Genomic DNA, 26502 nt, shown 5'->3' on the forward strand with positions numbered 1-26502 from the left:
AGAGAGGCCCTCAGCTGCTGGGGAATCCCTGCCCCAACTTATCCCCCAAAACACTGAGAATCTCCTAACCTCCACTATTTCCATCCCAGACCCCCTGAAGAAGGGGAGGAGCTTGGGGAGTCCTACCTTGTCATGTACCATCAATAAAGTATACATACTGTACCCCCCCAACAAAAGAGGATGAAATAGACATTGTTCATAAACCGAAGCTAGAGAATCTTGAATCTTTTGTCAGAAGAACTACACTTCAAGAAATGCCAAAGGATATTCTTCCACATAAAGGGAAATAAAACCAGACAACAACTGGGAACTACAGGAAGAGCACCAGAAATGGTAAAAGATGGGTAAATATAAACTCCAGTTGACCCTTGTACAACACGCAGGTTAGGGGTGCTGACTCCCCATGCAGCTGGAAACCCACTTACCACTTCTGACTCCCCCAAAACTACCAACAGCCTTCTGGTGACTGGAAGCCTTACTGATGACATGAAGAGTTAACATGTATTTGGTATGCTATATGTATTATATCCTGCATATTCTTGCAATAAGCCAGAGATAAGAAAACATTAATAAAATCTTAAGGAAGAGAAAACACATTTATAGTACTATTCCTTGTTTATATAAAAAAAAAACCTGGGGGTGCCTGGGTGGCCCAGTTGGTTACGCTCCTGGTTCTTGATTTCAGCTCAGGGCTTGTTCTCAGGTTTAATAACTGATAGTTGAACGTAAAGCCGATAACATTGAAAAGTTTATAAGGCATGCAGAATTAAAAGGTATAACCGTAGCAGGAGAAAGGATGGGAGGGTGGTAAACGGAATCCTTCTAGCACGGGATATGACACACGTTGGGGGAGTGGCGCAGCAGCACTGACTGAGTAGGGCTGGGTACATCGACAATGGGTACTGTGAACCTGCAAGGAGCCGCTCAGAAGAAAATGATAAGAGTGATAGCAAAGAAACCAAGAGAGGAAATAAAATGGAAGACGAAAAAGTGAATATTTGATTAACACACAGGAAGGCAGGAAAGGAGTAAAAGAGGGTCAAAAACAGAAGTGACAACTGGAAAACCAGTATCAAGATGGCAGGCTTAAGGCCAGGCACACCACTAATTCCATTAAGTACAAACAGACTGAGTGCTCCAATCAGAAGGCAGAGATTATCAGGAAGGACTGAAAAGCAAGACAGCCAAAGATCCATTTTAAATATAAAGAGACGGACCTAGGTTGAAAATAAGGGAGACATGCCTCAAAAAGAGGAAACCTGAGGAAGTTGGTGCTGCTGCATTAGCTTCAGACTAAATCGACCCCAAGATAAAGAATGTGTTACACCGGAAACTAAGGTAACATTTGTTGGGTGTCAACTACACTTCCATTAAAAAAAAAAATTAAGGGACGCCTGAGTGGCTCAGTTCGTTAAGTGGCTGCCTTAGGCTCAGGTCATGATCCCAGCGTCCTGGGATCGAGTCCCACATTGGGCTCCTTGTTCCGTGGGGAGCCTGCTTCTCCCTCTGCCACTCTGTCTGTCTGTGCTCTCTTTCTCTCTCTCTCTCTCTGACAAATAAATAAATAAAATCTTTAAAAAAAAAAATTAAATTACTATTAAAAAAATAAAAAGACATGACAAGAGCTACAGAAGGATATTTCATGATGACCATTCAGCCGGATGTGGTCACCACCTTAATGCATGTATGACAGCGCTTCAAAATTCATGAAGCAAAGCAGACAGAAAGGGGGAAATAGGCACATTCACGATCACACTCAAAGATCCAAAGACCTCGCTCAGTAACTAGTGAAAAACTAGATGAAACAATTGGCAGGGATATGGTAGACGCTAAGGCTACCAACCACCTTGACCAAGGTCGTGCTGACGAATGCTCCGCCCAACAAATGCGTAACACCCGCGCTCACCAAGACGTAATGCAGCGTGTGCTGGGCCAAACACAAACCTCAATAAATAGCTAAATGCTGACATTGTGCAGGTTCCTTCACTGACAGCAGAATGAAGCTAGACGAAAGATATCTACAAAATCAACAAATATTTGGAAACTAAGTAATTTACTTCTAAGGAACAACTGGATCAAAGAATTAATCATCAGGGACAATAGAAAGTATTTCGAACTGAACAAAAATGAAGACACAGAAATCAAAATTTGAGGGCCAGACCCCAAAGGCTGGTGAGTTGGCTGGGAGTGGGCTCCCCCACAGTCCAGTGGGGAGCCAGGACAAACCCAGAGAAGTACCTAGAACTGTGGGTACCATCAACGGGCAGATTCACACAGTCGGAGGTCCCCACTAGATGTTCCATAACAGGCAGCTCTCTCGGCCTCTGGAAGGAGTGCCTGAGGAATAAGAATGCCCGGGCAACGTTTACAGTATAAAAGAGCAGCAATGAGACCCAATTCGTGGGCAAAGCCAACTCTGCGAGAGAGATATCTATATCTGAAGACAAGTTGAAGGCAAAAGATTTTTTTAAAAGCTATATTAATTATTTTTTAAAGCTATATATTTTTTAAGCTATATTAAAGCTATAATACAGTAAGTATTATAATCAGAAGAAACCTGGCATGGACCACATTAAGAGTTGGCAAAACAGGCTTTTAGGCAAAAATTCTTCTCAGGGATAACAAGAGTCACAAAAGTATAAAGGTTCAATTCCCCAGGAAGGTGACCGTGCTAAACCCGGATGTTCCTAAGCCAGCTTCCAAAATGCAGAAGAACACACAGGATGCCAGAGAAGTTGCCAAGATGTGTCCTGGGGCCGGGGTCTCCCTGCCCCTTCCCAAGGCGCCTAGTCACATGGATGGTGTCGGACTGCACGGCCCCCACGACTGCCTGAGCGCATGCAGGACGGCCATGCACCCAGCAACAAGAAGCACTTCCTTCCCACACACATGTGGAATACTTATGTCAACGGGACTGGCCTCCACATTTCAGAGAGCTGATATCATTCAGACCTTATTCTCCGACCACAACGGCATTGAGTTAGAAATCCAAAAATTAAAAAAAAAAAAAAAATACTGTGGAGAAAGAAAAAAATCAAACATTTGGAAACATAAAAACACTCTGATCAGCTCGGCAGTCAGAGAACAAACAAAAATTGGGTCCCCCCCACAGAATGAAGACAGTGACATCTCCCAACGTGGAATGCAGCTAGAGGGCTGCAGAGAGGCTGCAGCTGCCACTGGGGGTTGGCTGGCAGAGAGAACAAGTGGGTTCCATACCCAGTTCAAGTGAGACCAACAGACCAAGCCCCAGAAAACACGGGAGGAAGGAAAGGAAATATCAGAACAGAAATGATGAAAAAGAAAAGGATTTTTTTGGTCTTTTTTATTTTGTTGCTTTTTTTTCTTTTTCTTTCAAACCATAAGAGACTCTTCATGATAGAAAAAAAGATTTTTAAAGATCAACAAAGATAAGACTGATCAGGAATAAAAAATGGGACAGTTTTGTAAATACAGTAGAGTCTACATAGTCATTTCAAACAACTAAAAGAGGGGTAGTATTAAAAATATCTTAGGCGCCTGGGTGGCTCAGTTAGTTAAGCAACTGCCTTCAGCTCAAGTCATGATCCTGGAGTCCCAGAATCAAGTCCCGCATTGGGCTCCCAGCTCCATGGGGAGTCTGCTTCTCCCTCTGATCTTCTCCCCTTCATGCTCTCTCTCACTGTCTTTCTCTCAAATAAATAAATAAAATCTTAAAAAAAAAAAAAAGAAAGAAAATATCTTAAAGGTTTTTATGCCCAGAGACACATTCTTAGAAAAAGGCAACTTACCACCCCCCGCCAAAAAATCCAGAAACCTGTATCAGTCCAAGAAGAAAATCAAGCCTTCCTTGCAGAGAAAACACCTGTTGCAGGAGAAAACAGCAACCCATGGCCACTCACAAAACAGACCCCCTACCAGCTTATCCAGAGGTCAGGAGAGAAGCGGATGCCTGCCTTGATTCTGGGACTCCCCATACCCCAACACCATAAGCAGAGAGGGGTAACAGGGGAGGGGGTGCAGGTTAGTTTACTGAGAGGCCGACTGATGGACCCAAACAATTCCAAAGGAGCCCCACCACACGGAAATCTACAGGCTCTCTAACGGGTTATTTTAAGACTATGTGGTTGTTTTGATATCATAAAATAATGCAATTCATTTAAGTTAACTAATTTGAGAAGAAAAGCCCCAAGTCTGACAGCTCAAATGCCTATTCACAATCCAGATTCTTTCTCCACTAGGAGCAGAAGGAGGATCTTCCACAATGAGACCCTTGCAAAACCTGACAGCAAACTTGCATGCCGTCCAAGCTGTAGCGTGTGGGTGGCTCACTATAGCCCTGGCCTCCCTGTGGCATGGCCTGGGCTCCTGGTCAGTGCTATCAGCACTCAGGCAATCAGCACTCAGGCAGCCCCCCAGAGACCCGCCCAGTCACCTCCACGCCTGCCCCACATCTCATGGTCAGGGACTCCCCCTCCTACTCTTCCAGGGCTCTGGCCAGTACCTGGCCCACCAACTGGGGCACCACGATGTCTAGACCACCAAGTGGCACATGCTGGAGAAGGACTACAGGCCACTGTGCATGGGTGAGAAGGCAAATCCTACGTGTGCCTGAACCCCTCTCCAGTCACACGGACCAGAACATGGGGCTGGAAATGAGAACTGATGACCATCACCATCCCTTATCCTTTTCTCTTCTGTGGACTTTGCCTTAAGCCAGGAGTAGCCAGGGGACCCCTGGGCTCGGAGCCATGGACTCCCTGGAACCCATGTGGGGCCCTGCTTGGGGGTCACCTCCTTCATATTCCATCAGGGAGTATTTTCCAGGGAGAAAAGGGCTGCTTTCAAGTCTTCTCTTGCTGATGATCACCAAGAAGCAAAGGCCAGGGGAAGAGGAATTTGAATTTCCATAGACGCCCCAGAGCCATGGTTCTCACACACTGGAAGCTGGGTCTAGGGCACAGAACGTCTTCTGCACCATGTTACTATCTGGGAGGAGGGAAGATGCCCAGCACTGCCCACGGGGGCGGGAGTGACTCTGGTCCCGAAGCGAAGGCAGAAAGTAGGCTCCCCTGGCAGGAAAGAAGAGAAGCAGCAGCAGAAGCTTTGACGGCGACCTCAACCACGAGAGGCCAGTCCCTGTCCTGCACTTGTATTCCCGAGGAGGAGACTCCCGAGGAGGGTCCAACAGGGTCGGTTCATGGTCACGGCCGCCCAGAGCCTTGCTTATTCTGCTGTGTTCCTGAGATGCCTATGGGGGGTTGAGTTGTGTTCACAGTTTGCTTGGTTTCAGGTCCACAGGTCCTGCCACTGACAATTTAGAGGGCGGGGACTGAGAGAAAGGGCAGCAGATGCACAACAGGACAAGGGGACGCCTGGCCAACCAGCCGTGGGTGCACCTCGGGGAAGCGTGGTTGGTCCGATTCCCAGTCCAGGCTGGCGGGGGTGGTTGGGGGGGAGTGGTTCAATATTACTTAAAGGCCTAAAAATACTGCTGGCCGTAAATCAGCCCCTGCTTCAAGGCCATGGGCCCTGCCCAAGTGTGGGAGGAAGGAGCAGGTCTGCACACCACCTGTGTCTGACGACAGCCAAGGCCCGAACCTCTGGAGGCTGGAGGAAAAGCCACCTCTGGAAGGCAAGCGAGTGGCCCAGCATTGCCATGTGCCCCCGAGGCCACAGTGTCCTGAGGAGGGTGGCCCAAGGCTCCCAGTCACTGCCATGGTCCCTGGCTACATCTATCCTGGATAAGGACCCTCTGAGAGGGATCCCTGGCCACTAGTGGCTCTCACAGCACATGACCTCAGGTGCCAGGAATGTGCATGCGGCGCGGCCGCCATCTGGTTCTCATTACCCATGCTCTGCTGCGGGAAACCTCATCTGCGTCTCCGCTCCCAGCGCCCGCCTGGGAGAGATTGATTTGGGCTCATTAGAGACTCCAGCAGCGGGTTGTGAGGTGAGGCCCATCTGTGCCCACGTGGCTCAAGGGCCAGGGAAGGCAGCTGCAGCAGAGAGCCAGCACGGTGCAAGGACCTCGGGGCGAGGATGCCCGTGGATGCCTGTGGGCACCGGCCCCTGACCTTCCTCCTCAGGGGCCTTGTGTCACAACCTGAAAACCTCCAGGAACTCTGGGGCCAACTCGGAACCTGACATGCAGCCGTTCTCAGTGGCTGTGCTCGGCGGGAGGGGCACTGTCCTCCTGCTTTGATGTGTGCTGCTGCGTGGGGCCCAGAGCCCCGAGTAACACCGTCACGTAACCACCACGTCCACCCCGCGGTGCCTGGTTCCCCTTCTGCTTTAACTTTCAAATTCATTAATAATCCTCTGTGCTTTAACTTTTCAGTTCATCAGTACAGTAAAAGTTCATCTCTGGACTGGAACGTGCCCCATAAATTTAAGTCTTAAGTTCCAGCAGCTGTTTCCCCAGCAAGCCGGCAGAGACCAGGCAGACCTGGGTCAGGTCGGCAGGAGGGGACCCTTCCTGGGGTCCTGGGGGTACTGCAGTCTGGAGTGGGGTTCTCAGGGAAGCACCCCGAGTCTTCAGCCTTTTGCAAGGTCAGGCTGATGAAATTCAAGCCCCAGTGGGATGAAGCCCTGGACCCCACAGTGGGAAGGTGGAGGCCTGGGCTTGTCCCCACCAGGCTCAAGGAACAGGAAGGAGGGGTGTAAGAGAGAACTCCAAGGCCTACCTGGCTGGGCTTGACACCCAGTGAGATGCCCTCCTCTGCTGAGGACAGGAAGACCCAGCACCAGCCTGGCTCTGCCCCAGTCTTAAAGATGACACCCATCACGACAACATTCACTCCCATTCCTGCTCAGGTCCATCATTCCAAGGGCTTGGGGCCTTTCTGCTGGGACAGAGGCATGAGAAGCTCTGCCCCACCACAGCCAGGCCTGGCCCCATGTGGAGGCCTGTCTAACCCTCCCTTCCCCCAGGGCCTCCATGGGGCTCTCTAAGACAAAGAAGGACAGAAAGACAGGCAGCTAGTTGCTTTTACTGTAAGTTGGTCATGTACTGGCACAAGCTGATCTGCTGGGGAAGAGCAGTGCTGAGGAAGCATAAACATGCACCCGTCCCTTAATATCACACTGACCCCCTTTCTCCTCTCTTGCTGGGCTCTGGCCGGCCGCTCCCACCCTCAGGTTCCTGTTCTGATCCCACCCGGAGAGACACCAGGCAGCCTCACACCAGGACAGTGGGCAGTTCCTCCCTTTCACTGCTGGCCACTTGCTCTGGATCATTCTTTCTAGGATGCCAGTCCCAATTCCAGCTTCAACATGAAAGCACCCTTCCCAGGTCTCCCTCTGCCTGAGCTGTGTCCGTCTCTGAGCCTCTTTGTCCTTCACCATTCCCTCTAGCACCCCGCTGCCTCGTTCCTTTTCAGCCTCTGTCTTCCCCAGGACTCCTCACCTACCACATAAGACCCCTGCCCCAGCTGTCCTGGCTCCATCCCTCCTTCGGGATGACCTGGTGGCAATGCCGCAACCCCCCCTCCCCCGCCCAGGGTAGCACCCAGGATTCGTGACACCTGCTAGGCACTGCAGCACGCTCTTAGTTTCCCTGGGGGCCCACCCTGCCCCTCTCCAACCCACGTCGTGCCTCAGGGGCTTGGTGGTGCCTGCTCAGATCTTCTTCCTCTGGCTGTGAGGGTCCAGGCCAGGCAAGTGTGAGGTACAGCAGACTTGCCAGCCTAGCAGGCAGGCTTTACCACCTGGTGAGGGGAGATGCCTTCTTCTCCCCCATAGCTCCTACACAGAGGGGCAGTCCTGTCCTCCAGCACTCCAGCGATGAGCGCCCAGGTAAGGCCAGGTGCCAAGCCTGCCGCTGCTACTGCTGGCAGTCTCCCCAAGGGCCACACATTTTCCAACTGGGGCCCTGTTCCCCAACCAGACCTGGGTTTAGAGCGCTGCCCTTCCACGCAGCTTCCACGAGCTAGTCAAGTGGCCAAGTCTCCTCCTTCCAAGGCTTCCTGGCTAATAGGGACTCCTCAGCCACCCCAAGATGCCAGAGTGCACCAGGTCACCCTCTGGGGGCCAAGAGGCATCAAACCTCTCATCCCGTGACCTGCAGCCCCCCTGGGACCTGCCCTCGTGTGAGTCCTGCACAGGAGGCTCCCCAACCCCCAACTCTACCCCCAAGGTTCCAAACAGGGCTGAGGGTGCAGGCTGGGCCAGGGCAGCCCGAGCACCAGCCACAGGCCCAGACCTGGCCCCCAAGTGCTCCACAAGCCATGTGGGAAGGGAAAGTCCACTGAGACTTCATGGAAGGCTTTCAGCAACATCCCGCTCTGGCCTGAGGCCTCACACCCCTTCCCTGACGTGGCAGGCAGAGAGGAACAGCTTCCCTGGTGTTGGCCTGCAGACTGCCCTGGGGGCGTGACTCTGTGGGTTTCTCCACACTGGGTTGGTTTGGGTTGATTAATCAGTTCCTTACCTACCGAATTCCTCTGAGTCTTTGCAAATGGACTTGCCTACCCCTGGACTCTACATGCCTTTTCTCTAGATGGACAAGACGTGACTGCTGTTACCCGAGGTCTGAGAGAAACCCAAACCATGTGAACGGTTCACAAGCGCCCACGCCCCCTTCTTCCTGTGCCGGCCCCGCGGACAGGCTGGCCTGCACCCCGCCTCACAGTGATTAATTAGCCAGGGATCTGCAACAACTCCTCTTCATGCCTAAATATTGTTTCAGCCTATCAGACTGTTAGTGCAAAGCAGGATAAATGACACCTCGGGTCTGGCGTACTGACCTGCAGGGCCTGCTGCTCATCCAGGCTCCAGACAGCCAGCGCCTTCTCCGCGGAGCCCGAGACGCCCCTGGTCTTCTGGGAGTCAAAGTCAAAGCCCATGACGGGCTCCGTGTGGCAGGCGACGCGGCTGCACACCTTCCGCTCAGAGACGTCCCACAGGGCCACCGATCCGTCCTCATAGCCGGCCAGGAGGAGTGGGCGGGGATTGGAGTCAGCCTGTGGGGACAGCACAGCCGTCAGCTCCCGAAGAAGGCTCCAGTACATTCTGGGGGAGAAGGGGCTCTGGAGAGTGGCGGCCTCCCCCGCTGGGCCTTGGAGGTGGCCCAGCCAGGTACCGATTCCTCGTATTCCTCACACGGCAGTAACAGTTTGGAGGCTCCATGTGTCCCCTTGAGAGCAGACACCAGTGGCACCAGGCTGGCACGGGCCAGCATTGGCGCTCTCTGAGGACCGAGACTGGAGGGCGCCGAGCCCAGGGTCGCCCGGGCACGGCCCCCACCTCACGCTGCCAGGCCACTGCTGCTTGCCAGCCGGGACGGGTGCTGCAGCTTCCTCCTGCCTCCTTTCTGCAGGCTGAGACTTGTGGCCACTCCTTCGTGGGGCCGGTCACCTGTCTAGAACTGCCAGCCAAAGGAAATCGCGAACTCCATCTCAATGAAAAATGAACTTTCTGTGCTTTGTCAACGTCGCCGCGGAAGCCCCCCACCCCCCCAGGCCTGGTGAGTCGCCAGGGCGCTGACTGGTGTGAGCCGAGCTCTGCCGGCCCTGAGCTATTGTGATGAATGAGGACGCGGGTCAGAGGGCTCTGCACCCGGGACAGACGCCTCGTTTATCTCACCTCGGCAACCACTCCAGGGGAGCACTGCGGGACGCCGTGTCACCCCAGCACTGAAAGTGGCAGCCCTGTGCTTGGTGCCCAGTCTCCAGGACAGGGACCCAGGGTGCTTCTGGGGCAAAGCACACGCCTGCCGATGCCTTTTGCTCTTCACTGTCTCTGCATTTCCTGCTGAGCTGCCTGGGGTCAGCGTCACTCAAAATGTCAGAAATAACTGAGCACACCCCCTCCCCAGTGAATTTTCCAAGAGCCAGGAGCTCAGCTGAGCCTCCGGGAACTATGGGCCTGGCCTCTGCATGCAGTGGTAAGAATGGGGTCCTGGCGGCAGAGGGGTTGGAGCTGCTCGGCAAGGCTGCTTCCTGGGTTATCTGCAACTCCCAGAACAGTCAGTCCCCTGTTGGCGGCAAGGCCTGGCACCAAGCAGAGTACCTGGGGCTCACGGATCACGGGCTAATGGCGCCAGGGAGCCTCTCCTTCCCCACCTGCTGGAGCTCCCATTATGAGCTGCGTGGGTGCTTCCACCCACCCCAAGGGGCTCTAGGCCCCGACGCTGTACACATCACAGAGTGCCCAGAAAGAACCTTTGCTCTGCTAAGCAAGGTGACTGGGTTCAGCCAAAAGGCACCAGATCATGTGTCTAACAAGAGCACACTATATCCTCTACACCTGGAAGCAGGGCTCTCTCTGTGTATCAGAAGGGGAAACTGAGGCTTTAAGGTGTGATATACATCACTGGGGCCCTGGTTAGTGAAGGGAGCCAGGGGGAGCCTGATGCAGAGTGGCTCTTTGATCAGAAGGAGATGGCAGCTAGCCTGGAGGATGTCTCCTGCACATCCACAGGAACGGCTCTGGCATTTTTTTTCTGATGATAATACGTGTTCATACATACAAAGAAAGGCTCTTAGCTTCACTTAGCCTGTGGCAGCCTGTGCCCCTCCCGAGGGCCTCTTATAGGCTGACTGCCCCCCAAAGTGGGCCCGACTGAGTAAGCAGTTAGGAGAAGGGCCCCATGACCATGAACCCTGTGTGTGTAGCTGCCTGCTAATGCTGCCACGGAGGGGCCAAGGCTGGAAGCAGCCGAGCGTGATCCCTGCCTCCGTCTGGCCTCCCATGCGAACCCGTCAGGGTCAGTACGCTTTCTCTGCAGTTCTGTAATGGGGAAGAGCTCCACTTTGGTATCTTTCAAGTCACCTGACTGGAAACTATTTGTGCAGCACAAAATTATTTATAAGGCTTTTCTCCAGACACGTATAGACTGCTTGAAGAAGCGATTAGGCCCTCTGCTCAGGTACCTCGTCCCAGGCCACTGTGCCTCTCCAGAAAGGGCCTTCCCCCATGAGCAACCACATCTGGACCCTGCTAGGAGAGTGAGAGCCAGATGAGAACAGCCCAGTGCTCTGTCTGTTGACCAGGAACTCACACCAACCCCCTAGGCCAGACCTGCCCGGTCCCACACAAGAGGTCAGCTCTGAGGAGCTCACCTGGGGCCCACTTGGGTCTGTTCCCTTCGGGGCAGTGATCTGTCTTGTCGCCTGCTTTCCCATCCACCCTGCCTCTGCCCAGCCTCTCCTCCACCCTGCCGCCCCAGGGCGCTGCTCCTCTCAGTGCCAACACATTGGTTCTGGTCCGTCTCTGCAGCCCAAGTTTGTAGCATGCCCGTGTGGTCTCTGGGTTCTGAGCGTCTCGGCGCTTTCACGGACTGTATGCCAGTCACCCACCTATCAGAATAGGAGCCAGACCAACCTGCAGGGGCTCGCCTCACTGTTGCTGAGGGTGACCAAGCTCTGAGCTCTAGCCCGGACGGCTGCTGCTCCCATCCATGCTGCAGGGCCCCTGTGGACCCCAGCTACAGGCGCCACAGGTAGAATAGCAGTCTCATGGCCTCAGGCCTTTGGGGACAGGCTGATCTCCATGGGGCGAGGACCTAAAGTTGCCAGAAGGATTTGCTTTGTGTCTTCTCCTGTCACTGGGCACCCTAACTGGGAGAGACCACAGCAGGCAGGCCCCGCCTATAGCACCTGCTGGGATCAGTACTGTAGGGAGCTCCCAGCTCACTGGAGGGGACCCTAGGTCCAGGGTCTGAAAGCCTGTTCTCAGGGCTGCTGTGATCAGTATTCCTGAGCTTTAATATGATAATCAACCTAATTCAATGCAAGTCAGCCACTTTGAAGAGCCAAACAAGAATCTGGGGTGCTTGGGTGGCTCAGTCTGTCTGCCTTCCTGCTCAGGTCTTCATCCTAGAGTGCAGAGGTGGATCCCCTTGGTGTGGCGCTGGGCAGGGAATCTACTTTCTCTTTTCCCTCTGCCCCCTCTTGCATGCTCTCTCAAATAAAGTTTTTTTAAAAATCTAAAAAAAAAAAAAAGATACAGAACAGTTAGGTGGCTCAGTCTGTTAAGTGTTTGCCTTCAGCTCAGGTCATGATCCCAGGATCCTGGGATGGAGCCCCACATCAGGCTCCCTGCTCAGCAAGGGGTCTGCTCCTCCCTCTGCCTCTGCCCTCCCCCTGTTGGTGTTCTCTCCCTCTCTTTCTAATAAATAAAATCTTTAAAAAAAAAAAGATTAAAAAAGAAGAATACATCTGAATGTTTCAGTGAGAAATACCGTGTCAGGTCCCTCTGCCACACTCAGATTAATAAACTACAACCTGGACCTTCAGGTTTGGAGAGAAAAAAAGGACATTTCAAATTAATGTCAACTCTCTTTTAACAGAACGCTTTGCGTTGGATCTGTATCAACTAACAAAAACTCGATTTGTCCTTCTGTCAACTATATTAATTACCTTAACAAGTTTGTACATCCCGTTTCTATACATTTTTCTTCTGGAATTTTTACATGATTACGCAATGACGGTGTTTCCAGGGAAGCAGAGTGAGCGGGTGCAGCCGCAAGGCCCTGCCCGGAAGTGTGAGCACCACACTGCAGCCCTAGGCGTGCAGACCTCAGGCGGTTCGCCGCCACAAACCTGCAGGTGCCAGGAGCACGGTCATCTTGTAGCCCCACCCCCACCCCTCTGCTCAGCTCCCCGTGGGCTTGTCTCTGAGCGGTGGAATCAGTTTATTGAAACAAATTCCAACTGGAATGTTCGTGAAGAAACTGCACAGGAGGAAACCAATGGCAAGAAGGCACAGGTCCGTGGAGGGATGAAAAGCATGGGGCAAGGGCTCTGATGAGGTACCTGGCCCTGTGGGTCCTCTTGGCCCCACAGACATCCCCAAAGTGCCCAAGCCCATCTTGGGAGAAGTGCAAACAAGAAGCGCGGCACGAGGCAGGAATCACCTCCTCCCAGTCTCAGGCAGGCTCAGGTAGCTCCTAGAAGGTGCTGGTGAACTGAACAGAGCTGGGAAAATGGCCTATAAGCCGTGCTCCCCAAGGCAGACACCGGTCAAGGACTTATCTACCGCAGTCTCTGTCACTGCAAAGGTGCTGCCTGGCATTCTTACCAGGTGAACACACCAGATCATCAGCTCTGTTGCCCCAAACAGCAGCAGCCCTGAGAAGCAGAACAGTAGTGCACTTTGAGCCAGTGCTGTTCCCTGTGGCCAGGAGGAGGCTGTGCCCTGTGGAGGCATGGGACTTCTAGTAGAGGCAAGTGGGCGGGCTCAGGAGGATCCCTCCCAAGACCTCACTCTTGGTCTTGGAGCCAAAACCCATGCTGCCAGGACTCTGGAGTATAACCCACTCCCTGGTCCCAGGCTTCAGCTGCCAGCCCCAGGAGATGTCTTCTGACCCTCTCTAAGCAGAAAGAATAGACAAGAAAGAAGGAAATGGCTGTAAGTCAGAAATGCCAAGTGTGGCCACAGGGAAAGTCAGCATGTTAAGCCCACTCCTGCCTTGGAGGCAAAGTCACAGAAGGTAATCCCCAGCCAAGCAGGGGCCGGGCGGGCTTGCAGAGTTAGTCAGCACTTCCCTCCTAGCCCTGTGCAGGGCTGCACGTGGGCGTGCGAAGAGGAGTGGAGTTCGTGGCCCTCTGCAGGAGGGGGCTGCTCCTCTGACCCAACTGTCCCTCCTCACTGCCCAGGCCGGTGCAGGGGGTAGGGTGGAGCCCTGCAGAGGACAGCATAAGCCAGGCCCGCCCCGGGGGCAATTTGTAGGACAAGCAGCAGCGGTAGGGGGGCAGCAGGAGGCCCTGGGGGGGGACACTGAGGCTGCAGAAGGCAGTGTGCATACAGGCTCCCAGGGGGCTCGTGGTTGACGATAAACTAAATCCTGAATGGGGCATGATTCACGGCCTGGAAGGCGTGACTGGCAGGGCGTGGTTGGCGTGCGCTGGGCCTTACCTGCCACAGCTCCAGGCACATGGGCATGCCTGGCTTGGCATCTGCCTCCGGCTTCAGGGTGCACACTGACGTCTTGGATGGCATCTCCAGAATCTGAACCTGACGGTAAGAAAACAAGTTGATTTGGGCAGGCGCCAAGTCGAGCCTGTGCTATACAAACAAGAGACTTTTAAGGCGATTAGCCAAGGCTGCTGCGAGTTTCTGTCTGCTCCCCAGAGGAACCTGGGAGCCGAGCCTTCTAATTAGGCCACATAGGTTCGTGGGTTCAGGCGCTGCCGGGTGTTGTGAAACTCACACGTCATTCCTGAGTGACCGGCATGTCCCTCTCACCAGCATCACCACCTCTGGCCTTTCCTGATTTTACCTCTTCACTGAGTAGGGGGCTTGCTGGGCACTGACTCAGTTTACCCATCCTCCTGATCTCTGTCTCATTCTCTTTCCTGATGTGGACTTTCATGTGAACAACTCTGAACTATCTCAGGTGTATCAGATGGTTTACAGAAGTGCACGTGGGGGCGGGCACCATGGTGGCTCAGTCGGTTATATAAGCATCTGCCTTCAGCTCAGGTCATGATTCCAGGGTCCTAAGATCAAGTCCCACATCGTGATCCCTGCTCAGCAGGGAGCCTGCTTCTCCCTCTCCCTCTGCCTGCCACTCCCCCTGATGTGCTCTTTCTCTCACTGACAAATTAATGAATAATCTTAAAAAAAAAAAAAAAAGAAAGAAAGAAAGAAAGAAAAGAAAATGCACAAGGGACCACTGGGAATCACCAGCAAGTCTAGGAAATGAACATGGTATGCACCAAAGGGAACTGTGTTTGGGGCCTGGCTGGTCCTGACACCCCACACCTCTATACTGGGTATCACAGTGGTGTTTTGTGTCACCTGAATGCAGGGGCAGGCCCTCCTGGAAGATGTGCTGGTCCGGGCTGGAAGATGTGCCTTTCTGGTCCACACAACCAGGTCACATTCAGGCCTGTCCATCTGAGCTGGGCCAAGCTCTGCCCCACACCATCTGCAGTGGATAGCTGCAGCCACAAGGAACAGGCTTGGGCCCTAGAGCACTGCCCTCCCTCGAAACTGTTCCCCCAGCCTGCATCCCTACTGCCTCATCTCCAGCAAGCAGGGACAAGGGCGCCCCCTCCTGTGGTGCTTGGAGGTAGAGGGGATTCCATGTGAAGCAGGTCTGCCACTCCATGATGGGGAGGCTCGAAGAGCCCTCGGGCCAGCTTGATGCCAATGAGAGGGGCTGTGCTGACAGCGTGCAGCCACTATGAAGCCACATCATCCCTCGCCAACAAGAGGACATCTTCTGGTTTGCAGATAAAGGGTCTGGGGTGGGGGTGGGGGGTGTTGAAGGGACAGCTGGCCTGCTGTCTCAGTCACCCAGTAAACTGGAGGCAGGTGGGTGTGAGCTGGGCTGCTCTCACTAACCCACAGGGGAGAACCAGCCCAAGGCCTGAGATTAAGTCCTGAGTCCTCTCACGATCTGCTACCTGCACGCTGGGTCTGTCCGAAGGCACGCTGTAGGCAGGGTAGAAAGCCAGTGGCATGGTGGCCCGGGCCTCCCAGCTGCAGGCCTGCATGGGGGCGGCACACCCACAGGCTGAGGTTGTGGGGACCTTCTGGTCAGGGCTCGTACCAGAGGCCCACACAGTGTCTTCAGGGAAAGGCTTGCTGCAGAGTACGAACACATCCCCACAAAGAGGCACACACCTACGTATGCACACGCATACAGGCTCCCCCAGCGTCTGCGGGGCCTGCAGATCAGTGTCCATACCAGCCCCTGCAGCCCTTACTGGCCACGAAGGAGACAGAAAAGACCCTCAGTGATGTGAGCAGTTGTTACTGTCGTCAAGTAAGAGGCTGCTAGAAGGAGCCCCTGGAACAGCAAAGATGCTCAAGGAGGAGCTCTAGCAAAATAAAAAGACATGCAAGAAAAGTCACATGGCAACCAAGACACAGCGGAACCTAAGGATGTCCCTCCCAGAAGTCAGGTGAAAACCCAGGAGAAGGGGAGTGGGCTTTCGGAGCCTCTGTGTCCTTGGCAGTGAGTACCAGCGACTCAATTTCAGGCTTACTGTTTTGAGAATCAGCTGTAGACACTGTGGGAAGCCTGTGAGCCCCAGCCAGGGCGTGCTCACCGAGGAGGCCAGATGCTCCATAGAACAGAGAAAGAACTGCTCCTCTGGGTCGGGACACCTGCGCACCCAGCCCTGTGCACATGCAAAGCAGCAAAGCTTCTAGCAGTGTGAGGGCAGAGGGAGAGGGAGAAACAAGCTCCCTGCTGAGCGTGGAGCCTCCTTAAGATTCTCTCTCTCAGAGCCAGTTAAGCATCTGCCTTTAGCTCAGGTCATCATCCTAGGGTCCTGAGATCAAGTCCAACATCGGGCTCCCTGTTCAGACGAGAGCTTGCTTTTCCTTCTCCCTCTGCCTGCTGCTCTCCTTGCTTGTGTGATCTTTCTATCAGTGAATAAATAAAATCCTTTAAAAAAGTTTAAAGAAATATGGGTGCCTGGGTGGCTCAGTTTGTTAAGCGTCTGCCTTTAGCTTGGATCATGATCTCGGGGTCCTGGGATTGAGTCCCACATGGGGCTCCCTGCTCAGTGGACAGCCTGCTTCTCTCTCTCCCTCTGCCTCTGCCCATGACTCATGCTCTCTCTCTCAAATAAATAAATAAATAAAATCCTTTAAAAATTTAAATAAAAAAATAAAAAGATTCTCTCTCTTTCTTTCCCTCTGCCCCTCTGCCCCCTAAAAAAAAAAAAAAAAAAAAAATTTTAAAGTATATTTTTTAAAAAAGATATTGACTGGTAGTTGGGACCTGGGGAGAGAAGCCACCCTGATTGCTTGCATGTGCTCGTGGGGAGACGGACGCCAGAAGAAACAGAAGGCCCTGGACACACAGTGTGCATGGGCCCACACCCTGCATGGCCTGGAACAAGGGCACAGAGGTATGGTGAGGGATGGCCTCTCCCAATCTGTGGGCCAAGGAAGGTCCCTCTGGTGGCCGTGAGGAGGGGTGTGAAGGCAAGGGACTCAGGTAGGGGTGAGTCACCCTGCAAGTCAGCTCAGGGAGTAGAGGGGGAAAACCAGGACAGCCCCGAAGCCTGAGCAAGACACTATGGGAGGAAGAGTGAGTGGCAGTACCCACAGCCACATCCTGGGTGTAGGAGAGCAAGGAGCCCAGGGCTCAAGGACCAGGGCAAGCCCAGGAGCCGCTGTGAGTCCGACAAAGGGCTCTAGGCTCTGGGCTCTGGCAAGGGCCTGGACGCCTGCGCTTGGAGCCTCCTCCAGATACCAGTGTACTTTCCATCTGGCACTCGACTGCAACCTTAGTTTCCAGAAGGTAAAATGTTTGGTTTGGGCAAGCGTGGCCACCCAGACGGCCGAGCAGGGTGGGAGCATGTCCTCCCTGGGCATTGTCTGGGCATAGGCCAGCAATGCCTTTCCAAGCAGATTCCAGCCAGGCAGATTCCAGATGGGAACATGGAAAACAACCATTTTCCCAGGATATCTGAGGTCCTTGGACTTGCTGCTCCTAAAAACCACAGGTGCCACCTGCACTGGCGACTAGGGTGTTAGCAAGCCAGTTAAAAACAACATGGAGCAGCACATGCTGGATGTCAGGGGCCAGACCCCAGGGGTGGGATGCACAGCCAGGAAAGCCCAGAGAGGCTGAGAAGCAAAGGGCAGCACAGGGCACCCCCACCTCAGTGGGGAGGGCTGGGCTCTACGGCATGCAGCGCAGGAGCGAGCGAGGCTTGGCGCTGCCTGGCCCTGGCTGTCCAGGAGGAAGCACACCCCTCTCTTTTCACATTCATAAAACTTTTAACAGGTTTTTGGCAAATTGGCAAGAAAAGTGTATGTAGCTCCTAATTGGCGATTTAAACGCAATCATGAACAAATAAATGCCTGTTCCAGTCTCATTATTTATTAACTGAATCTGCTTTAAGACAAACGAGTCTTCTTGGGCAGGGGCCAAACCTCACTGCTGTGGGCATGGGGCCCCATGTCCTTGCCCAGCGCCGCCTGCCGCACAGCCCCTTGGGGCCAGCAGGGAACACAGGGAGACATGGCCGTGGGCAGCAGACAGGAGGCTCCCTCTCTCTGGATGTGTGTCCCCCGGGCCCTCCCTGCCCCGGGATCAGAGCCTATAGCACCCCACACTCGGCCCAGACCCTGAGCGCCTATGCCCCCAACACTCAACAGGCCTGTCTGATTGCTGCTCCTGGGTTTCTTCTTCAATTTCCCTTTAGCTCCCCAAGTGCTGGCCCCTCCAGCCACACCCTCATCCTCCACCTTACCCTCCACCCTCGCTTTCCACCACCTGTTCCCCTTGGCGGACTCTGCCTCTTCTGCCTCTGGGGGTGTGGACACACTGCCCAGCCTGACCAGATCTCCATCACCAACCACTGCTGGCCACTCTGGCCTGAGCTCCATCTGACAGTCACCTCCGAGGCTCCATCACGCCCACCTGGAGCCCGGTTCTCTGAGTTCCCCTCTCACTTGCACCCTCTGTTCTGCACTTACTACCCCAGTGCCAGCCTCCCCCAACCCTCAGCATTCCAGGTCTGATCAAGGCCTCTCATGCCAGAACTCAGTTCAGCAACCCAAAAGGCTGCCCCTGATGCCCAGACTACCAGAAGGCCACGATTTCTCTCCCACCATCTCTTGCTGGCCTGCCCAAGACTCCCCACCATGCATGCCTGTTCCTAAGTCCTCTGAGGACCTCTCCAGGCAGTCTCTGCCCCTGCACTCCTGATGGTCTCGAGCCCCATGCTGTGCAGTACTGGGTACTGGGGCAGTAGCCAGACCAAGGCCCCTGGAGTTGCAGTCTGGCACTTCATGGGACTCCTGTGGCAGGCACAGAATTCCTCTAATAGGCATTCAGGATGGGGAACCAAGTGCAAGCAGCTTGTGAAGCCAGGTACCAGGCAGGCTGGCACTCACCTCGTCACTACCTCTCCCCGGCATAGCCAGCATCCAGCGCTCCTGAGTCCCAGCGAGGACAGAGCTCCTGCAAAAGCCCATGCTCTCCAGGACCACAGAGTCCACGACGGTGTTCCTGCCCTCTGCCAGGTCCCACAGGTGCAGCTTCAGGTCCCGGCCCTGACTGCCAAACCAAGAGGAGAAAGGTCATGAGCCTCCAAGGTAAGCAGACCAGGTATCCTACCTGGACCAATGCCAGCATGCTGGGGCCAGCCTGATGCTGACGAAAGGCAGGGGACACCTTCCAGAGAGGGGCCCAGATGGTATGCGTTACCTGGCTGGGGGCACCTCAGCCAAGGAAGGGCTTTGTATCCAAGATGCCTGAGGCCTGACACCTTCATGGGCCATCCCACAGGAGCACCATCAACCATGTGCCAGTGAGCTTTGCGACACATGCCCCATGACCAGCCTCCCCGGCTCTTCCTGCCATTCCCCGTGCTGCCAAAATGTGAGCTCACCCTCCTCCCTCCCTCTGTGAATTAACTGTGATGGCCCAGCAATCACACCCTCACAAGTTTTCCCAAGTGAATTTAAGACCTGTATTCACACAAAAGCCTGTACACAAACAGCAGCTCTGTTCCTAACTGCCCAAACTCGACGCAACTCTTCAGTACGAGGCTGGGGAACCAACCATGTGCCTCCACACCACAGAATTCCACTCAGTGACAGACAGGGACAAACTGTGACATGTGCTACAACCCGCAGGAATATCGGATGCCTTCTGCTATGAGCCAAAAGGCCAGAGCCAAAAAGCCACCTATGGCATGACTCCCCTGCTGGGACGTTTCCAGGACAGCATGACGGCAAGTGGGGGACTGGGGCTCCCGTCTACAGGCGGCAGCACAGAGGCCATGCAGGGTGCGGACAGCCCTATGTGGCCCTGGGGGGGGGGCTGCTGTGATGGTGGCCATCGTCAAGCCCACAGAACAATCCACAAAGAGCAAACGTTAGTGTGTATAAGTTAAGAAAACAATCAGGGTGTTGGGCTCCCAAGATGAACTGCAGACTGTGACAAATGTCTTGCACACTGCACCCAGGAGGAGGGCAGATAGCCGATCTGCAGAGTTCTGGAAAAGTGTGTTCACTCGAGTTAAAAGCAAATACTTTTACAGAGACATCAAACCGGAATGGGGCCTTCCCAGCCACTGGCAGGGGACTCCCACACCCACCACCTCCTCCATTTACGAGTCGCTATCCTACAGGAAGAATGGGTGTTCCCCTCTCCTTCTGTTCTCTCTGTTTCCATCAGCTTGGATTTGCGTGTTCCTGTATTACTCAGTGGGCTGTCATCTACACTTCCCATTATTTATTTTTGTGCTCAAACCATCCCAGATTGGCCAGCAGGACCCCCTTTGAGCTGGCTCAGAGTCCTTCTGACACGTGTCCATCAGCAAGATATTCCAGATCCAGAATCATTTCTCCAAGGAATCCTTGTTCCTTCCAGTGCAGAGAGATATTTGCAAACCAAGGTCTGGGCGCTGGTGTGGTTACTGTTGTGAGGTGCCGCTGCCGCCAGGCTCTCTCAGTCGAGCCAGGAAATACACACACACTCACACACACACCCACCTCTCTCTCATACATGCAAACACTCACACATGCAAACACACTTCACATACCCCCCCTTACCCACACACGCAAACACACATGCAAACATATCTCACACACGCCCCACACCCACACACGCAAACACACACACAAACACACCTCACACACACACACAAACACACCTCACATACACCCCTCACCCACACATGCAAACATACCTCACACACACAGTCACACACAAACATACCTCAAATACACACAAGCACACCTCATGTACACATTCACACTCAAAGACATACTTCACACACACACCTCACTCACACATGGAAACATAGCTCATACATACATAACCCTCTCACACACAAAGGCAAACACACTCACACATCAAGTATTTCTGCACCTATCTTTGGGTATATACTCTCAAAACCTCACAAGTTCATGCTGATGCCCCAAGGCTTCTTCCTCCCCTTCCTCCTCCTCAGGTGTGTGACTCCATTCTCTGACTGGGAGAGAGCTGCCTCCCATTTTCCTCAAAATATTCACTGCCACGCTCCACTGACAAACTTGCTTGCATGATGCAGCCAATCTCCCAACCTCCCCAGCTCCCTCTGAGACCTTGCCCCCATCACCCTGGTTCTCTGGCCACTGGGCACGCTGCTCCCACACCTCTGCCTCGAAGCCACCCTGCACCATCCACTTCCTCAGCCACCCGTGTCCCTGAACTTGGGAGGGGAAATGAGGAAAGGGAGGATGGAACCACTGGCTATCCATATAGAAACAAAGAACGCATACCTCACCAACAGCCAATTCCAGCTGCGGTGTGGGCCAAAAAGGAACAGGAGGGAAGCTCCTGAGAGATCAGGTCTTCATGACCTGTTGCTGGGACTCCTTCACATGACACAGAAGCACCAGCCATAAGGGAAAGATGGCAGCTCTGACCCCATTTAAATGGCTAACTTCCACTCATTGACACATCATAGAGTGAGAACTGTAAGTCACTTTGTGGGAGCAGCACCTGGTGATATAAATATCAGCCACATCTAGAATATTAAAAAACCTCCTATAACTCAATGAGAACAGGTAGTCAGTCTGCTAGAGAAATGCGGATTGAAGGGAGACTCTATCCCAGTGGCTAACGACTGCAGAAGAGGGCTGGCTCATTAAGTGGTCAGGAAAATGCAAATGAGGCTGTACCCAGAAAGCAGCGCAGAGGTGGGGCGCTTGCACTGGGGGCAGCCTGGCACCTTCTGAGCCACCCAGTACATGCACACCCTGTGGCCAATGCCCCACCTCTGGGTCCAGGGTCCAATCTGCAGACACGCATGCACTGGGTGCCTGGAGACCCAGACTGGGGTCTTAATCCTTAAGCTTCTCAGCCCCAAGTGGATGATCCAGATCTCCACTGACAGTAGAATGAGCATTCACACATATCCAGTGGAACAGCGCACAGGAAAATCCCACACAGAGCCCTACAGCTATACGCACCCACCGTGGAGCTCACAAAGTAGAGCTGAGCGGAAGCAGTCCCATACAAAGGAAGCTGTTCTGCACGGTGCCATTTTTGTAAGTAAAAAAAAAACCAGACCTAACAAGTCTATGGTTTTTGGACATGCTTGTTCCCAATGGTAAGGCAAGAATGAGGGCAAGGGGGCTGCCTCCTGAGGACGAGAACGGAGCCCGCATCAGGGCTCTGCCTCTGACTTCAGTGGTTACCCAGGTGTCCACTCCGTGATAGTACAACAGTCTGCAAACTTGTTCTGTGCTTCTGCAAAGGTGCTACGGTAGCCATAGAAGAGGGAGGAAACACACCCACCCAAGTGGCTGTCACTGGGCACAGGTGTGCCCTCAAGCCCCCAGCTTTCTGTCTTCCAGCCTCCCCTTGACATGAAAGCGTACCTTCCTTTCTCAAGAGCCACTTTGGAGAGACTTGGCTTCCAAACACAGCTGGGCGCCTGGCGTCTAGTGCAACGTAAACGCACCTGGGCATTCCAAGAACGTGCACGGTCTGCGCTGCAGACCTCCCGACCCACAGGCCCCTGCCTGGAGCACGGCTACTGCTGTGCTGTCCGGCTTGGAAAGGGGAAGGATCGACCGTCTGACATTCACTCACAGGCTGCCCTTGCCGCTTGCCTCCCCACACAATGTCAAGCCAGCTTTCTTTCTTTCTTTTTAAGATTTTATTTATTTATTTGACAGAGAGAAAGAGATCACAAGTAGGCAGAGGCAGACAAAGAGAGAGGGGGAAGCAGGCTCCCTGCAGAGCAGAGAGCCCGACTCGGGGCTCGATTCCAGGACCCTGAGATCATGACCTGAACCGAAGGCAGAGGCTTTAACCCACTGAGCCACCCAGGTGACCCTCAGGCCAGCTTTCTGAGGGTCGGACCCCAGGGCTGGGGGTTCCCTGAGAACAGCCCAAGGCATCCGGGCCTTGGAGGAGCAGGAGGCGCCAAGGGTCCTAAAGCCTTGGCTGAAAACACAGGAGGAATGTTTACAAACAGCAGCATCCAGCACAAGCGCTTTAGTGTGGTATTTGGATGCAGTGTCTATTCTAAGCATCAGGGAAGGTCTACAACCATACGGAGGGCCTGTCACACCAACCGGGGGAGAAGAGGACCAGCGTGTGGCTCTGCAAGCACATGCGTCCAAGGCCACCAGCCTCCTGGATACCTCTGGTTCTTCGATCACCTGCAAGCCACCTATAGGGGCGTAGAAGCAGCATGTCTGGCACAAAAGTGCTTTGCAAAACGGTGTGTCCCTGACAGGCCTTGTCCTCTGGGGACTGGGAACCGTGGTGCCTAGATGCCCAGGACCCGAGTCCCTGGCAGGAAGGCAGACCTGCCCTGGAGGGCATTCAGGAAAGTTTCACTTAAACTTAGACATAAGCTCATTCTCTCCCCCACCAGCCCCTTCCTGCTACCTCCTGGCCCACCTCTCACCTGGAGTCTCCAGCCTGGCACCTCTTCAAGGCCGTGGTGGCAGTGCCAGAACACGGCCCTTCTGGGCTCTGCAGCCCAGTCTCCAGCTTCTCACAGCTGGGCCCACCACAGTTTCCTCTGTCAGGAGTGCCACATGCCCACCCTGCTCTCCTTGTCACCAGTCAGCCCAAATGCCATGGACCTGGGCGCCCCTGTGGCACTCCCAGTGCCCAGAGAGGGTGGCTGCTCTCAGGGTTTGAAGCACAACCCCAATCAGTGGGCGGGCTTTAGACACAAGTTCTGCACCACTGCGTGGAAAGGGGACCATTCGTCAGAGGTGTGGTGACACCAGATCCCTGGGGTCCACAGGAGGGAAGCTGAAGCTCCTCTAAGAAGAACCCTGGAGCTCAGCCATGAACCCCTAGCTCTTGCCACTGGAGACCCCTGGCAGACCAGGGAGGCCTCTGCTCAGGCCACTGCAGAGTTGTGTGTGTGTGTTTTTTTTTTTTTTTTAAGATTTTATTTATTTATTTGACAGAGAAAGATCAGAAGTAGGCAGAGAGGCAGGCAGAGAGAGAGAGGAGGAAGCAGGCTCCCCGCTGAGCAGGGAGCCCGATGCAGGACTCGATCCCAGGACCCTGAGATCATGACCTGAACCAAAGTCAGTGGCTTAACACACTGAGCCACCCAGGTGCCCCTACAGAGTTGTTTTGTATGTCCATCAGGCTCGTCTCAGTAGGCATCTGCCTGGACAGAGCAGTGGTCACAAAGACCGCAGCGACGGGCACCCAGTGGACCTGGACACTGCCTCCGGATGGGCCAAGGGCAGAGATCACACTGCTCTGCCATGGGGAGGGGCTGCCCTGGCAGCTGGGAGAGACCCCGAGAGCCTCCATGGCAAGTTCATGGCCTCTGCTGAGGGCCACAGCTTGACTCCTTTGGGACTGTACTCGCTGCCATTAAGACCCACCTGAGCAGCTGGTGCCCTTGGGGCAGTGTCTGCAGCCAGGTCACACACTGGCCCCCGTGGCCATCCAGGGTTGCAACTGCCCTCCGCGTCTGCAGGCTCCAAATGTGCACCAGCCCACTCAGGGACCTGTTGTGACAAGCGCAAAAGCACAGGCTCAGGGAGAGGGATCGGAGGACAGTCCCAGCATGCTCTGTGGGGCTGGCGGAGAAACCACCCAGCTGGTAGACCAGGCATTTCAGTCGGAGCTTTCAGTTTAGAGGACGGCTGGACGTGTGAACTAAGGGTAAAAGTGGCACATGGTCCTTTACTAGGGATGGCAGGCAGAGAGCCCTCAGGAGCCTCAGAGGGCACCCGCAGCAGAGTCCACTCCTCTGGAAAGGCATAGGGAGCCTATCACTGAGCTCCCCAAATAAGCCCTTGGCTCACTGGTAGCCCACTGCCCCTAAATTCACCATGGGCTAACCCCTGGGGTTGGGTTAGGGCCGCAGGTACTCACCCTGAGAGGAGGAGTGGGCATCCCTGTTCTTGGGCTCCTCCGAAGAAATGCAGCGCATGCACCGCCGACTGGGTACCGCGGAGGACAAACTGGGGGTCCGGCGGTGGGAGTGGGGAGGCTGCCATACTGGCTGGGGGTGCAGGCACCTGGGGACCAAGGAAAGGTATAAGTGACCCACCTGTCATCCTTCAGGAAGGCAGTAGGAGCCTCCCTGGATGCTGCCCAGCCCCTTCAGCCTGTCTTCCCTCCCACCTATTGGCCTCTACACCCAAATGGCATCACTGTGGCCCTAACCTGCACCATCTCTGGGGGGGGCACAGTGGCGCCCGCACCCTTCTGAGGTCACTCGCACCCTCAGCACCCCGCATAGAGCCTGCCTCTGGCCTCCAAGGCCTGCTGTTCACCCACCCTATACCCTCTGAGTCCCTGAATCCCATTGGCCACGGTAGCGGAAGGAGTGACTCCTCCTCCCTCAGGCTGGCTTCTCCACTCCTGGGCTGTCCACACACCTGGAGGTATCTGTCCTGCCTCTGAGCCTGGCTGAGTACTGCAAATTCAGCCTCCCTCCTCCCTTATGAGGCCCCTCTCCTCTCCTCCCTACAGTGGAGCAATGACATGGCTGGACATGCTGTCCACTCTGGCTCCACAGCAAGCTCAGGGAACAGGGGCCACGCTGGCCTGCTCCCCCCAGACCACAGGCCTGACCACCGGCATCAGGCACACAGCAGCTCCTCAGCATGTGCATATTGAAGGGATGAACCGAGAGACAGACAACAGGTATGTGGGAGCCCTGGGGGAGCGAGCAGGACCCAAAGATAGAGAGGAAACTCTCTCACATGTGCCACAGACCCTGCCTGCTGGGTCCTGAGGGCCTATACGTCCACCCTCAGGGAAAGCAGCACCATTCACTGCTGGAGAAAAGGAGGCAGGGAATGGTCTGGTGAGCTACCCCAGGCCCCTCAGATTCAGGTCTGAAGTTTGCACGCTGCCACCAAGAGGCAGAGCGGCCAGTGCACTGGTGTGTGGGGAAGGAGTAGGGACTGAGTTACCATGTCACTCCCCAGGAGGACTGATATGACAGATAAGTGACCCTTCCTCAAATCACTGGTCCCATGGGGACCACCCTCCTGAAAGGAGAAGCCTCCCAGGGTTACCACTGAGCCCACCCCAGCAATGGTGCAGGGGGCATTGCCGGACCAGAAGTGACCTGCTCCAATGACCAAGGGGCACATCTGTCAACCTGCAGGTCTCAGCCCAGGCTGAGGGTACAGAGGGAAAGGCCAGGAGCAGACTCCTGGGAGGCTACAGCAACTTCATCAGGGGGCCTCTCCTGCTGGGATCTGAAACGCTTTCCCACCTGTCCCTCTCCAGCCTGGACACAGACCAGGGAGGAGGCTACCTGGCCACTGAGGGAGCCACAGCCACCAGGGGAACTGGGCAGGGCAAAGAACAGGAGCAGAGAAGATAGCATTCCTCCAGGAGGGAGCCTTTGCCAATGCCAGAGGCTGGAGGGGGTTCCAGGCCAAAGACAGAGGCTCACGTGGGATGGGGGCTGAGCCAGAGGACAAGCAAACACGCAGTCGCAGAGGAAGGAGGGGCATGAGTTTCTCCAGCTGGAGACTGGTCCAGGCACCACTCAGCCACACCCTCACCGGGAAGCCCTGTACCTCCCCCTCAGTGAAACCATCCCAGACCCTTTCCTTCTCTCTCTCCCCTCCCCCCTCTCTCTCTCTCCAGAATAGAGC

The 26502-nt window shown here is 54.5% G+C and overlaps 1 protein-coding gene across 20 annotated transcripts in view; it reads right to left on the reverse strand.

Annotated features, from left to right (window-relative positions):
- The window catches only part of GNB1L (G protein subunit beta 1 like), a 68812-nt gene that overhangs the window by 15961 nt on the left and 26349 nt on the right, over nucleotides 1-26502 (reverse strand). For 11 of the 20 annotated variants that reach the window (XR_001177880.2, XR_001177881.2, XM_013051341.2 and 8 more), the window contains 5 exons: nucleotides 24758-24903; nucleotides 24262-24387; nucleotides 18793-18955; nucleotides 13840-13938; nucleotides 8727-8942 (listed from right to left, as the gene is read on the reverse strand). Coding sequence is in view for 18 of the 20 variants with exons in the window: in XM_013051341.2 (XP_012906795.1) it covers nucleotides 8727-8942; nucleotides 13840-13938; nucleotides 18793-18955; nucleotides 24262-24387; nucleotides 24758-24903 (750 nt within the window). In the remaining 2 variants the exon portion in view is untranslated. The remainder of the gene's footprint in view (nucleotides 1-8726; nucleotides 8943-13839; nucleotides 13939-18792; nucleotides 18956-24261; nucleotides 24388-24757; nucleotides 24904-26502) is intronic. The other 9 variants (XM_045065320.1, XM_045065318.1, XM_045065315.1 and 6 more) reach the window with 1 other exon arrangement.

This window comes from Mustela putorius, unplaced genomic scaffold, assembly GCF_011764305.1.
Source record: "Mustela putorius furo isolate JIRA1106 unplaced genomic scaffold, ASM1176430v1.1 tig00003858_pilon_pilon_pilon, whole genome shotgun sequence".
NCBI lineage: Eukaryota > Metazoa > Chordata > Mammalia > Carnivora > Mustelidae > Mustela > Mustela putorius.